At 37.0% G+C, this 15,127-nt stretch overlaps 1 protein-coding gene and 1 long non-coding RNA gene across 12 annotated transcripts in view; one reads left to right on the forward strand and one right to left on the reverse strand.

Annotated features, from left to right (window-relative positions):
• LOC118170583 overlaps positions 1-12,513 on the reverse strand; it is a 24,976-nt gene extending 12,463 nt beyond the window's left edge. Inside the window, exon 1 of the long non-coding RNA XR_004752792.1 lies at positions 12,373-12,513. This is a non-coding gene — a long non-coding RNA (uncharacterized LOC118170583). The remainder of the gene's footprint in view (positions 1-12,372) is intronic.
• A 1,738-nt stretch (positions 12,514-14,251) lies between these two features.
• LOC118170580 (vitellogenin-1) overlaps positions 14,252-15,127 on the forward strand; it is a 43,656-nt gene continuing 42,780 nt past the window's right edge. For 10 of the 11 annotated variants that reach the window (XR_004752791.1, XM_035332925.1, XM_035332930.1 and 7 more), the window contains exons 1-3: positions 14,252-14,386; positions 14,700-14,720; positions 14,945-15,096. Coding sequence is in view for 9 of the 11 variants with exons in the window: in XM_035332925.1 (XP_035188816.1) it covers positions 14,347-14,386; positions 14,700-14,720; positions 14,945-15,096 (213 nt within the window). In the remaining 2 variants the exon portion in view is untranslated. The other variant, XM_035332935.1, reaches the window with a different exon arrangement.

The raw sequence follows: 15,127 nt of genomic DNA on the forward strand, positions 1-15,127 counted from the left end.
AAAAAAAAAAAAAAAAAAAAAAAAAAAAAAAAAAAAAAGAACAATCGGAGCTATTTGAGTTGAGAGGCACTTAATGGGAAGCTAGATTCCCCTAGCAATAAATGCATATGTCTATATCAACTGAAGGAAGTTGCTGTCATCCTCCAAAAGCATGGGGGTGCAGTGTTTACTGTGTGCTGAATTCCCGTGTTGAGATGGTAGCACCTATTGTTCTGTCCTGTGAGGAGCCATCGAACAGAAGCAGGGTGGTCAGCATGCAGCTCTCCAAGGTTAAGGGCCATGCTACATAGTGATTCCTTCATCTTTGCCAGCCTTTTCAGGCATAATTTGAAACCGCTTTCACCAGCAACGTTCATACCATAGTCTTTTTTTCAGTACAGATCATAAACACCTACTCAGTCTTAAAATACACTATCTTGTAAGCTGTTAAGCAAAAAGTATGTGACCAAGTTTCAAAACCTCTGCCAAACAAACCTTCTTCCTAATGCCCAGAAACTGCTCTCTCTATCTCCATGTCTAATTAGAGGCAGATAAAAACAACTTCTCACCATACTTTATCCATCTGTTACATGTCTTCCCACCAAATTACTACCCAAAGTCACTTAGAGAAGGGAGAGAACAAGGCTGATAGAGAGGGGTCACTTCTTTCTGTAACCTATCCCCACTCCATTCTGAACAAAAAGCATTTACATCTGTTGAAAACATTAGCCCCCATCCTGTGTGACAGAGATGCTGTAAAGAACAGCAGTGTTGCAGATGCAGGGATTTGTGAAAGCAAAAGATGAGAAAGGTAGGATGGCAAGGGCTGCATGAAGCAACACAAGCACAAGAAGAGAACTCAGAGCAGGGGTTAGTTTTAGCATGGAGTACTGGCTAAGAAAAAAATAACAATAATAAAAAAATCTCATCCTTGCTCTTTCTTATGGTTTGAACCCTGTTTATGAATTGTGGATATTTGTCTCCATAATAATTTTTTTTTCCCCTTAACCATTACTCCCCATATTTGGAAATTTTTTATATTTTTGAGGTGAAAGCAATATTTTTCACCTGACAAAATTCTGTTCTATGTAGTGCTAGACTATGAGGTGGAAGTTGTTTGGGATAAGCATTGATTCTTTCAGGTAGCATGTGTGAATCACATGATCCTCTGCCTCTATTTTGCCAGCACTCTGTCTTCTGCTTCAACAGAACTTTGCCAACCATCAGTTCCCCAAATATCTTCCCTTGTCTCACTGGAGGTCTTCAGGAGCAACTGTTCTTCATCAGCAGACCAGTAGAATATCTTCATCAGCTCATTTGCTTCCATCAGTTCCTCCTTTTTCTTGTGTTTTCTTACCTCCCTGCTTCATTTTATTTTTTTTTCTAGACTGCCACTTCTTCAGCAAGCAAGAGTTATCTGACCCAAACCTTACAAAAAAAAAAAAAAAAAAAAAAAAAAAAATCTATGTGCAGATCTGTGTTCCCAATTACATCTGAGTTAAGAACCAGCAACCAGGGGAGGTTGGGAAGTATTTGTTTTTGTTATTGATCAATATTTCTAATATAGGGATACCTCAGCCTCTCAGTCAAAATAGATATTTCTTTGAAGTAGATTCTGAATCTTCACCTAGTGAGAGATTTTCCCTGCCTTAAAACTTTTATAGTCTAATAGGCATGACATACTATCCACATTTTGTATTGAGTGATTTGCTCCAACAACATGGAACCATAAATTGAAACTGGTTCTTCTCAGGGTATATCCATTGCCTCAACCACAGAACCAAGTTTTCTGACTCCTGCAGGCTATTTAGCAATTGGAACTCTTAAATATTTCAGTTTCTTTTTGTTAGTAGCTATAAATTGGTTCTTACTGAAGCCAAAAGGTTTGTTCCATTCTAGTGATATTTGTAACTTTGCTGTGTTTTGTCATGTTTGAATTCAAGCTTACACACCTCTAAGCAGATTTTCTGTTAAATAAGAATGCGCTTTTTCCTCTGTATCAACCTACTAAAAATGTTCAGAAATTCAAATCCCGAAGTCAGTTCACTCCTCCTTAAACTGTACTATACCAGCTAACTCCAAAACACATTGCTTGCCTCATATCTACATCAGAAAAAATAGTGCATCATATATTATGACTGCTAATGGGCATTTTTCAAGCATGTCGCTATTTTGTATGAAGCTTTGTATTAGACCTTCTTAGTAATCAGGAAAGGTGCTACTTGGACTTTCAGATGCCTATCATAGGCATATCTTAGTGCGTCAGATTGTATCTCTGTATGTTACAATTTCGCTCCATATCACCATTCTACCCCAAATACTTCAGGCTGGCCACTTATCAAGTGAATGAGCAGCACATTTTCCCCAGCCAAGCCTTCATACAGCTATACTGTAAAATCAACCTCTTACCCATCTCATTTTCTCCTATAACTTTCCCAAGTGTTATTCAAGGTATCCATAGATCTGTTCTTTCCAGATCAAGGGCATATATTATATTTGCAGTTGCCATTTGATTGGCAGCAGGGATACTATTAGGTGCTAAACAATCTGAAAAGTAGGTCACATACATTTGCAGAGTTTAGTTTGCTGAATAACTGCACAGATTTACATATAGCACAATGTATGAATTTCTTTTGAGCATCCTTTGCCCATGTTGTGCTTTAGAATGATGCGGTGGATGGGAATGTTCTTCTAGCAAAACACGTTTCATACTTTCAATAGGACTATCTTGATGCCCGATCTAAAGCTCCTTGAAATTTGAACATGAGCTGGGAAGTGAGCATAAATGGGAGAAAATGACTTCAATGCCATTAATATATCCATTAATATATATATATATATGTATATATATATATATAAATCATGGAAATAGATACCAGAGGTGTAGAGAGAAAGAAGTGATTTCAGATCTAGTGTTAATTAAGGACTTCCACAGCCCTCACAGTGCATCAGTGTGAGCAACACACAAGACCAAACTAAGCTCTAGCTTTACACTGCTGATATAACTCCAATATCAGGTTTGATTTAAGTAATATTTTGCAATAATCTATTGCCTGTGTTACTGAGGCTCCTAGTTCAGAAACCATAATGGTCTCTTTTGGCCTGTGAACCTTTGAAGTAAGTGATCATTCTGCTTTTTAAAGAAGACTCTTAAGCATCTTGAGGTCTTTGCGCTGGGTTACAATTGCAGCTATAAAATGTGCAATAACAAACTAAACGCATTTCTTTTCTTTTTTCTGAAACTTGCTTCTTATGTTGCAGACACTGCTTCTCACTCATTATAGTGAGATCCCTTATTGCCCAGTATTGTACTAACTCTGTCTGGTCTATTGTATTGTGATAACACTCCTTTGCCCATTGTATTAGGTTAGCACCTCCTTGGCTATAATAAGTATGAAAAAAAATTCAAGGTTTAACTTGTCAAATGGAACTTTTCAGTGACTTATTAAAAGAACCCCTGCGGTATTACAAAATGCAGGTTTTCTGTCATCTAACTAAAAGATCCCTTTAGAAACCTTCATTTTTTATGTGTGTAAAGACAATTTCTTCTACTGAAACTCTTTGATTCTTCCCTGAATGAAATCAAGTGTTTTAGAACTTTTTGAGGTGCCCCAAAGGCTCACTTCTACACTATGGAATGTGAAAGACTATGAACCTCTCACATAATCGTCACATAGACACTTTGCAGTGTGCTCCTGGCAGCAATCATTCATTACATACTGTAGGCTTTCATAAGGGAAAAAAAAAAAAAAAAAAAAAAAAAAAAAAAGAGGAAGAGAAAACTGTGAACTGTGTCTTTCTTGATCATGAGCATTTGGGGGAAGTGAAGCTGGAGAGAAAGCAGTTGTCAGATACTGTTAATGAGGTTAAGGTAAACTGTTTCTGGAGAGTTCTTACCTAATGAAATACAGAATGAAACAGAAATGTGAAGGGAGATAGCTTCCCTGTTAACCTCCTTCCAGGAGATATACCTTAAGTGTTGTTGTCTCTTGCACTTCACAAACAAACAGCAACATTTATTTGTAATAGTGAAGCACCTGCAGCACAGATGTCAGCATTCTTTCCTCTTCCTTTACATCCCTGCTTGGAGCTCCTTCCTCCCACCACAACACATGAATTACTGCCAGCAACGTTGCTGCAAGAGAATCAGGTGCTTGGACTGCTGTCTCATGTTTTTGCGGTTTCTCCCTCTCTCTCAATCCCTTGTTTTATAGTGATGAGGGGAAGCTGGGCTTTTTCGCTTTCAGAGTCCCTGTGGGACAATACAGCATATTTCTAGTGACGAACATTTACATTTTACTATGGCGCCATTAACATACATGGTAATCAGCATAGCATACACGCAAAGAAGGGATAGAATATTTTATACAAATAACTCTGCAATTTTTGTTGTGCTTTTTTTTTTCTTATTTGTTTATTAGCATTGCCCACCACAAACACAAGAACAGTTTTGGGAGAGGTTTGGGAAGACAGTGCCTCCCACACCTTTATGTATGTAAAGCAGTGGTGGGAAAGGACAAGGTTGCAGTCTAATTTTGTGACAGTGGCATTGTCAGGGCACCACAGGAGGAGGCAGCAGCACCTAAAGGATGGCTTAAATGCAGCTCCCTTTCCACTCTCCGAACTGCTAAGAGGAGTACTCAATTTTATTCAGTCTTCTTCGTAGTTAATACAGTCTAAGTCCCCATGAAGCAATGTAAATTACTGAGAGGTTTAGAGAACTACAGCATGGGCTGTTTGAGAGATCAAGGAACCATCTGAGGGGTATTGTTGTAGTGGGCTTCTCATTCAGCTTTGAGTTTGGGACACAGAGTAACTGTGTCTGTAATGCCACAAAGCAAGAGAGAGGTTGAAAACGAGAGACATTAGAATAACTTTTCCAGATAAGAGAGAAAAGCCAACTGGGAAAAGCAGAATATACGAAATTCAGGGGTCTTCCAGAAGTGCAAGATTAAGAAAAAGAAAATACCTGAAGCTCTCCTATATTGTTCTGAAGGACCAATGGAAAGATCAAAGGGAGAAAAGTTTATTCTTGGTTCCTTTTTTTCTGCATTGTACACTTGCTCCTGGCTTCAGATAAGAGACTAGAGTAGACACCTTTTCCAGCCTGCTCCTCTGAAGAATTTTAAATGGGTTTCAAAATGGAAAAGTAGAATTTTATATATATATATATATTCTTTTTATTGTGTAGCTTCAAATTATTCTCATTTGTTTCCAGAGTATTTTTTGGTGTGTATTTATTAAAATTGTCTAAAATATCTCCTTATTCTTTTGTTTACAAAGGTAAATTCAAAACATTTTTCCCCCAAGACAGAGAGCCAAAAATAAACTACTTAATATTGAAGTAACAAAACACACAAAATAACACCTGTGTGTTTCATTTGAAATCCCCTTTTTCCTCATATTTTTTTCCATCTGCCTATTCAGAAGACCAGAGTCTCTCTGTAAAAACAATAGGTTTCCAATTAAGCATAATTAGTGGGACAAAAACACTTGTCTTGGGTCAAAGATCTTATAAAGCTCCAGGGCAAAATGAGCGTCAGTGTGTGCAAAGTGCTATGATGAGAAATCGAACGCATCCCTCCCTGGGAAGGCTGGCATCTATTCCCTCCCTCCAGATCAATCTGAAGCTGTTGTCAGTTTACTGTGTGTCTCCTGCTCTTCGGTGATGTGTGCTCCCATTATCTCCCAGGGTAGGGGAGTACTCTTGGAAAAAAATGGCTGCTTCACAGAACTTGCCCTTTCATACCATTGCTGTATGTCTTCTCCTCACCCCTTGTGCAACCATGCCATTGCAGGCAGCTCAGGCCAACTTCAGTGACTGTCCTTCCTACACTGCCCTGATTTGCCTTTGGTGGTTGTCTTTGGCACCTTATTTCTCACAGCTAGATGTCCATGGGCTTAATCCAGGTGCATTTTGAAAATCTGTCCACAGAGTTCACCTTTCCTGAGAAGAAGAAGCAATTTACTCATTGATAAAAAACTCCCATTTGCTGAAACTTCAGGATGAAAGGCAGATTGTTTAAACCCATCACTAAACTGCTCCTTGCAGTTGGAAGAATGTCTCTAGAAATACCTTTAATGTTCTTTATTTAATGTTCTTTTTATATACTTTGGGTGTGATGTTTCAGTAATTATCTTCTTTGATGTTAAGGCTGGCTTATGTACCTGTGGTAGTATGCCTACATTTAGCATAGAGAGTTCTATAATTTTGGAGACTATTAGCCACTAACTTGCAAGTATGTGGTAGTTTTATTTCGTGAATGTTTTGTGAGGCTTGAGACTACTTGCTTGTTTTCCCTTTTTTCTTGTTTCCCAGGTGACTGGTCTGGCTTTTCAACTGTACTCCAAGATCAGTTTCTATTCCATGCTTCATTAAGACAGAGCATTTGTTACCCTCTCTTCAGACATTGCCTAAGTCTTGGTACATGCACTGCTGTCACTCTCTTTTTATCTTTTTCTATACATTTCCCAACATGTTGGTGAGTGGAAATTTAAGGATGGAGCTGCTGATGTGCTTTCATATAGAGCATATTTTATTTTACAGCTGTATATCTCATATTTTAATTTCCCTTTGTTGTTACCAGCAGTTACATTTATGCCTGGAAGATGAGCTGTTCCCACACTCCTCCATAGCTTCTCCTGGCAACATTTCTTTGTAGATTGCTTGGTGAGGAGAGCTGAAAGCTTATAGGGCTGCTACCTTCTAGAAAGACACTGAATTATTTTGTATCAACATTTCTACCTAAAATGATAGCATCTTTTGACTCCAGGTTCAACAATGGCACTACTATCATCTATTAGAACAATGGCTTGAGCACACTACTTCTACAGAAAGCCCAGGAACTGTCTGTAGAACCTAAACATGGCCAGATTTTTATTTATTTCTTTATTTATTGTTATTTATGAGTAATAGTTTCATCGAGAAAAAGATTTGAGCTTTTTAATATATGGAAAAGTCTGTGCTAAGTTGTGTTGATAGTCAGTTCTGCTTTAACTGCATGTGAGATGGGAGCCAGAGGCATCTGCAGTGGAGAGTAGTTGCCAGTGGTTGTCTGACAAAGTGTAAGTGGTACAGGACATTTGTACAACATGTTAGGAATTAAAATATATATGTGTTTTTAAGGCATATATTTATTAGAAGTTTATACTCTATATGCATTTTTAGGTGCACTAGTGGTAAATTAGTCCTTTACAAGTGGTAAAGGACTAGTCCACTTCAGAAAACCTGCAGAACTCTGAAACCAGATAGTTTTATTATCTCTAGAAAAGGTCTTAAATCAGTCTCTAAGCAAAGAGGACACTTAGTTTCTGTTTGCTTTTAGTTCTTTCACTCCTTGTTATTAGTGTCAGTGTCCAAAAATTCTGGGGGAAAAAAAGCATAAATATTATGAATGTTGGAAGCATGTATGAGGTAACAACAACATTGCTCTATGTTTTTTAGCATGAGCACTCCGGAACAATTACGGGGTACTAATAACTAATTTAAAGAAATTTAGTTGTTGTTAGAAAACTTCTAGAAAAATAAGAAGGTAGCATCAACCAACACATTCCTGCATTAAATGATTAAAAATATTGAGTTGGATACTCAACTGGGGTAAACTGATCCAATTCCATGTCTTTTGACTGAGCTACATCAGTTTATCAAAGAAGAAACTCAACCTGCGAATGAATGAATCACAAAATAAATTGTCAGAAGAGAAAAAAGGCCAACAAGAAAAAACGTATATGAAACATCCATGGAATCTAGCTGTCTGTCTTAATTCCATTGCCTTCCCTGAAGAATTAAAGAATTGGATAATTATGTCCCATCTCAGTTTGCAGACCAACATTGTTTGGTGATGTATAGGAATTTCGTGAACATTAAAATAAACACCAGGAGAATAATTATCTTCTTAGTGTTTTCTTTAAATGGTGAGATGATCAAAGGAAATGAATTTAGGTATTACAGTAAATATACAAATAAGTAAATAAACAGTTAATAAATTGATCGGTTTCCTCATATAAAGCCTTAAAGAACTATTCAAAAATGGTCTGAGAGGTGCATATGATAGAGCAGATTTTTCAAATCCTACTTGTATTAAGAACTATTTAAATCCTTGAATATTTGCACTAAAGTTGCAGAGATTGCTCAAAGAGCAAATTAGTGTCAGTATATAGTAGATATAGCTCCAGTTAAACTGAGTGAAAAACTTCATTTTGGGGTAGGGAGCGTAGTCAGCCAGTCTGCCTTTAACTTTTGCCTGTATTCAGACTAAAAAGCCTTGAAAATAGAATTTGAGCAGTTACTCATTAAGGCTGCGCACACAGTGCAGGAGAACAGCATTCATGGCATTCTGACTGTGTTAAATGCTTCCTGCAGCAAAAGGCAGTCTTTATCATAAGAAGTTAAAATTGTGCCCAGTCAAATGGGTAAGAAATTTTCTGCAAGAAGGGTGAAAATGCAATTGTTTAAGAGCGTAAGGCACCAGACAACTATCAATTGCAGACCTGGATCTGCATCAAGGCATGCATCCTGGATGTAGGAATTTGTCAACCTTCATTCTTTATATTGGGGGTGAAGAAACTAATTCTACATAGTCTTAGACAAAGTTGTGTTCAAGTGTTAGTTTATCCTCTGATGTTCATAGGCAATGTGGAAACATAGCACTGTTGAGGGTCTACACTTGCTTAATAAGCAGATACAAACATCAGTGTTCCATTTAGTACTTTAAACTGCAACTGTCTTATACAGAAAACAGGATTATGATTAATACATACTATACAGTGAATAATAACTTAGCAACTTTCCTTCAAAGTAATGAAACATATGGTGCTCAATATATTCCTGAACTAACTTTCACATGAACTTAAAAAACAAACTGTGTTATTATTTTTATATGGTTAGACCCTTTAATCTTTGGAAGTCAAAGTCATTGATTAAATACTGGTACATGATATTGCCTTTTTTTTTTTTTTTTTTTTTTTTGAGGGTAAAGTCAATGTCTGTTGTTTGAACTGGCAGAGCATTATCTGCTTCTTCCTCGGGAATAATACACTGCTTATCTTATCTGACCCATGTGACCTAATGTCACAGTGACCCAGTGCTGTGAAACTAGAGGTATCACACTCCTCATATATTCTATACTGAGAATAAGTTCATACTAAGCTTCCTCCTGATATCATAAACTTACCAGACAATCTAACACTAGAAAGTGACAATCTATATCCATACTCTTGCCATGGCTTTGTGGTATAAGGGAATACAATGCTAAGGTGAAGGTCTAAAAAAACAGAAAAAAAAATATCGTAAATAAACCTGTAAATATTGGCTTCTGGGGAAAACAAATCCTTTATTTTTCATAAAGAATTATATACATTTTGGGTGGAACCACAAAATAAGTCACATTTTTGCGGACTCGTATATATTTGTACAACTCCACACTTTAAAAAAATATAATAATAAACCCAGTTCCTTTCTTAGGAGAGTCTGAAGTTCTCTATCTCTAACATATTTGTCTTGGTCTTAAGAAACAGAATGTTTTGAGAATCTTGTTCTTCCTAAGGCTCTCCCACAAATGACTAAGGTCTTGTTCATCAGAGAACAGAAAAGGATCCTCACAAAGGATTACGGAGGATAACAGGCTTTTTTCTGAGGTGGCAACAAGTCTATAGCTCATATGCTCCCAGCAACAAAAGGGTTGCTGCTGAGTCCTTGCTGAACCAGGTTAAACTTCTTCCTGCAGTCCATCCTAAGGCACATAGGATGGCCTGGGTCCTCCTCACCTCCCTGTGATGTTTTATACAGTCAGAGTACATTGGAATAAACTTTCTACAGGTATTTTTTCTTTCTGAATAAGTTGTGGTAGCTCCAACCAAGCATGCAATTACAAGCAGTACCTCAGTCTATAGGCAATGTATAACACAGCACACAGAGCTCTCCATTGTCCAATTTATGCAGTCACCATTTCAACCCCAAACTGACTGAAGTGGAGACATGATAGGGCTAAATTTCAGAGCTACCTGATTTCCTGTTATGACCAATGCCACTGAATCTAATCACTGTGTGACCATGAAGTCTAGGGTAGGGTTAAGATAAACTTGGGGAAATTATCTTCTAGTGCAATAGAATTACATAGCAAACACCAGTCCTCAGATATGACGTGACTCAAATCTCAGATGACAAATGGTCTGACATTTAACCCTACTAAATGACTTGGGACATAGTATATATGGAGGGGGGGGGGGAGGGGAGGTGAAATCCTGAGGTTTCTTAATCAGTATGCCAGCTGATGAGCCAATGATGATAGCAATGACAGTGGACTACTAGATTTCAGAATGTGTTTTTTGTATTTAAATGAAATTAAAACCCTTTGAACAACTTCGTAAAACTAAGTTAGTTATATCAAAACAATTGGCTTTCAGATTGAGACAGCCAGAGATTTATTCCACACTTCCTCCTTTTCTCACGTTCATTCTTTGCTCTGGAAATGACAGGCAAATCCAGGGTAGACATCAGGAACAATCACACTGACAAGTTCATTGAAATGTCTTTGGTCTAACAGCATAAGTAAAACAAACTTATTAAAAAAAATAATTTACAGCAATACTATAACTCTAGATCAACAACATCTTTCAAACCATGCATAGCCCAACAGATATACAAAATATAAATAGCATTTCTACCTCTTTCATTTTGCGAACATCATATCTGATTCTCACAGCTATCACTCCATTGGTGGTGTGCCAGCATCAAACTGGGGTAACTGCAGGGAATTAGGCCTGTTGGTTTCTTTCTAGTTAAAGGAATGGAAGTGGGGGAGAAAAGAAGAAAAAAATAATTTTAAAAAGCACCTTTTAAAGCAAGCTAGTGTAACAGAAACCCTTTGTGAATGTACTAGAATCAGCATATGGCAATTTAGCCCAACCCAGAACACATTCTTATTCATTAGGCACTGTCCAGAGTCTCTGGAGAGAATATCAAACATTATCTCGGAGGCTATGCTACAATAGCAAAAAAAAAATATATATATATATATGTATACAAAAAAAAACAAGGAGTTAATGTTAAATGTGAAACAGGTGGGATTTTTTATTATTATTATTTTTATAATTATATAAGTTTTAAGTAAGGCTTCTTTATCTTTAGAAATTAGGAAAACTGAAAACTAAAAATCACTTAGCTTAGCCAACTGATTATGTCTATTTTAACCAGCTATGGTTGCTTGGGAGCTGTTTTGCTAATCCCTGCTTTGTTGGTAGGCTATATATTAGCAGGATGGAAATGGCATCACTGCACCATAATTCAGCAACATGAATACAGAACAAGGAGAGTGCAGAGCTATCGGCAGCAGTACAACAGCAGATAATAAGACTCTGTTACCCAAGCAGAATGTGTTATGTAAAGACAATTGCAGTGTAGAAGCAATAGCTCTAATCAGGTTAATTAGCCTGTATTCATGTTTCATTTATGGTCCAAGTGCCCTGTAAATTCAAAGCAGCCTACCTCATCTTACTGCAGCCCTTATACAGCCATCATGCATTCTCTAACACTCAATGCCATACACTCTCTTCCCTCTAAAATTAAAAAATCCCACGATATTTCCCATCACTTTTTAAGAAATCCTTTTCTTCATTGTTTATATCTTTAAAAGAAAAAAGACACAGGTTGTGTGTAAAGACCATGCCCATATTAATGTTCCTTCCTCAGCAACTAAATTAAACACTTAGAATTTGCTTGTGGAGGGCCTGATTAATTGTATTTTATTTATTTTCTTTTTTTTTCTTGCTCACTATCATAACATGTTGAACGTTTAAGAAACATACTGGCTTTAAAAAGCATGGCTCTCACCTTTCCTCTTTTTGTCAATTTTCTTAAAGTAATAGATGGCCTGTTTCTGCTCTCAGAGCTAGATGGAAAGATGGGTCTCCTTTGGAGAAAGGATTAGAGATCAGTGCTGTGACCCTCAGATACTAGCTATGTCCTCTCCACTTACTGAATTTATTAGTTGCCCCTTTTAAGTAATAATGGGTGCAACAATTCTGAAATCACTTTCTCCTAACCACTAAGCAGAAAAAGGTAGGTAGAGAGGGGTTATTCAAAATAGAGAAGACATTGCAGATGAAAACACGGTATTAATTATTTTAGCTAATTATCTAGTAATCAGGTATCTATATACTGATTGCAAGCTTAGACTCCTACAGTAGTTCCCATTGAAAAACAAAAAACAACAACAACAACAAAGAAATGCAATATTTTCAATATCCAGTTAGAATAAAACTATTCGTTATATCTCAATTATGAAGCCTTTTATGAAAATTGAAAAATGTTATAACTCCAAATGTGTGTGTCCCTTAATCATTATTTCAATATGTTGCTAATAATATAGTTTAAATTACTGGTCTCACTTATACAGTTTCTGTACTCCATAACATGGAAACATGGCCAGCTGAGCATGCTAACCCAGCGCTGTGCAGAGGCCAGGTTGCAGCATGACGAGCAGTGCTGACAAGCAGGGTGACTGAAGCTGGGAGGTGTGCACACATCGCACTGCTGTGGTGCATTTATTTCCATCCTGGCTGCAAGCAGCACAGCTTTTTTATAAGGCATTTCTAACTATATTTGACAGTGCATATATGCCAGCCAAGGTATGCTGCTGGATTTCACAGGGCCTGCAAGCAAAGCGTGTCTCATCATCTCTCACACACTGAGAAGCCAGGGCTGTTAGTAAGAATCCTGAAGGAAAACATGAGCCATGTGCACTTAATTTTTCACCATCTAAACCCATGGCGAAGGAACACACCAATTACTAGTCTCTTGTAACACTTCATACATCTATTGTATATTTTTCAATATTTTATTAGACACACACTTCCTTTCATGGAAGATCTGACTACTCATCCAGATACACATTTTCCCTTTGTGGAAGAAAGCTGCTATATAAAAACTCTCAGGGTGGTGTCAGCAGAGAAAGTCCCCAAGCAAAGCAGACCTCACTCCATTCACGGCTCCTCTCAGCTGCATGCTGCCAGTGGGGCTGCAGCAAGCAAGGGGCCTAGCATATGACTGTGTTTCCTCCCACTACAGCCGCAGCTCAGGTGCACTGGCACCACAATAATCACTTCTTTATTCCTCAGTCAGGTGGCATCACTCCAAGTAAATGAAGTAACCCAGTAAAGAGACTGTTGGATGAGACCTGCGTTAAGCATATTCTTAGGCTCTGGTGGTGTAGGCCTCAGGACCCAAACTCAGGTTTCACCATTCTGCTCCCTGATGAATAGCAACAGCCGAGAAAACCTTGTTCTCCTTTTGGAGGATAGAGTTCAGCTGCCTGATGATGTGCATTACTTGCATGGATGTTATACCTTTCACAGCCTCAAGGAAATAGCAGATATACATTCCTGAGCTCTCTTTCCTGCCCCCTCAATAACCCTTGTACCCAGGTGGGTTTTACATGATATTTAATTTACCATTTGACCAAAAGACAAGCTTAAGTTCAAAGTAAATGTTAAAACACTTAAAAAAAATATGTATAACTGAGGTTAGGGAGGAAACTCACTCCTGAATTAGCTTTGCTAGGGATTGATCTAAATGTTATGGCTGCTAGTGGGAAGTTCTGGATGCATTTTCCCCAGAGACTCAGCAGCCAAAGGCCCTAGAGAAGTCACGGAGGACTTGAGGCTCCCACTTCTCTGAGCTGCTTCCAGGAATGTACCTCCTGTTTTATTGTATTCTTCTTATAAACAAAGAAATTATCTTCCCTCTTGTTGTTATTTATAGTACAAATTTTGACCATTAGCCAGAAGCTAATGTGAACGTTATACTGAAGATCTGTCTTCCCAGGTGTAAGCAGCAAGCAACACTTGCAAAAAGAGCTGTGGTAGGTACTGCGGAAAGACCATTTCTCTTTTCATGACTATGAGTTTAGATGTATCTCAGTCCTAAATCTATAAAATCAATTACAAACTCTCCTCTAAAAGTAGATGTTCAATGTGACAGAGCAAGGTGTGTCTGCAAAGATGTGATCCTTAGCAAGTAAAAATTATCAGGACATCAAAGTTAAGAATGGAGAAAGTTATTATTAAGGAACTATTTTGATTTAATGTTGTATTTTATTTATTCTTTTACTATAAAAAAAAAAAAAGAAAAAAAAAGAAAGATATTCCAAAAACAACATTTCTGTTTCACATAGAAATAAAGTTAGTTGAAATAATGAGGTGATTTGAAATTGTCAGCATTCATGCCCTCAGAGATGTTTATTTTTTGATTGATCAATACTCATTCTAAAATGCAGTTATTTGTCAAATCAACTTGCCAAAAGGGGCATGTGATAGCACATGCCTTTATAAAAGGGAACCCAGCATGTTCACCTTTACTTTATCCCCATCATGAGGGGCTTGATATTAACACTGCTTTTAACCCTGGCCGGTAAGTAACTTATCTGCTCTGATGAACATAATAATAGATTCAGGAAGAGGTTTCAGAATCTAAATACAGTTCACTTATAAAAATGAACTTAAAAAATTTTATTTAAAAAATGATTTTATGTCATTTTTTGTTGTTTGATTAAAAAAAAAGAAAAAAGTTTTGTGTATATTCTGAGTTACAAGTAAAATTAATTGGAAAGAGTTATGCCATATGTACAAGATGAGTTGTAGTCTTTCATACTAAAATACGTTAACATTTTGGGTTATCTTTGCTTTGTCATTTCATTACTCTTTTTTTTTCCCTTCTCTTTTAGGGAGCCAGCATCTTAATTACCGTAAGTAATTTTCCTATCAGCTACTATAATTACAATGAGTGAAATTCAAAATAGAATCTGAAAAGTATATCAATGTTTCATACAATTTTACAACAGCTAATTTTCCTCAGGTGAAGTAAAAAAATGAACAAATTCATATTTTTTGTTCCATACATTTTAATACAGGTACTTTAATATGTTCTATATAATCTCTATAACATTTTATGGGAAACATTTCTTTGCAGAACCTGATTTCAGTGAAAACAAGGTTTATACATATAACCATGAAAGTATACTTCTCAGTGGACTTCCAGAAAAAGGACTCGCAAGAGCTGGAATAAGAATAAAAAGTAAAGTGGAAATTAGTGGTATTGGGCCAAAACTTTGTCTTATTAGGGTAAGAAAATGTATTCAATTTGAAAGGTAAA

The sequence above is a fragment of the Oxyura jamaicensis genome, chromosome 8, assembly GCF_011077185.1.
Source record: "Oxyura jamaicensis isolate SHBP4307 breed ruddy duck chromosome 8, BPBGC_Ojam_1.0, whole genome shotgun sequence".
Taxonomy (NCBI): domain Eukaryota; kingdom Metazoa; phylum Chordata; class Aves; order Anseriformes; family Anatidae; genus Oxyura; species Oxyura jamaicensis.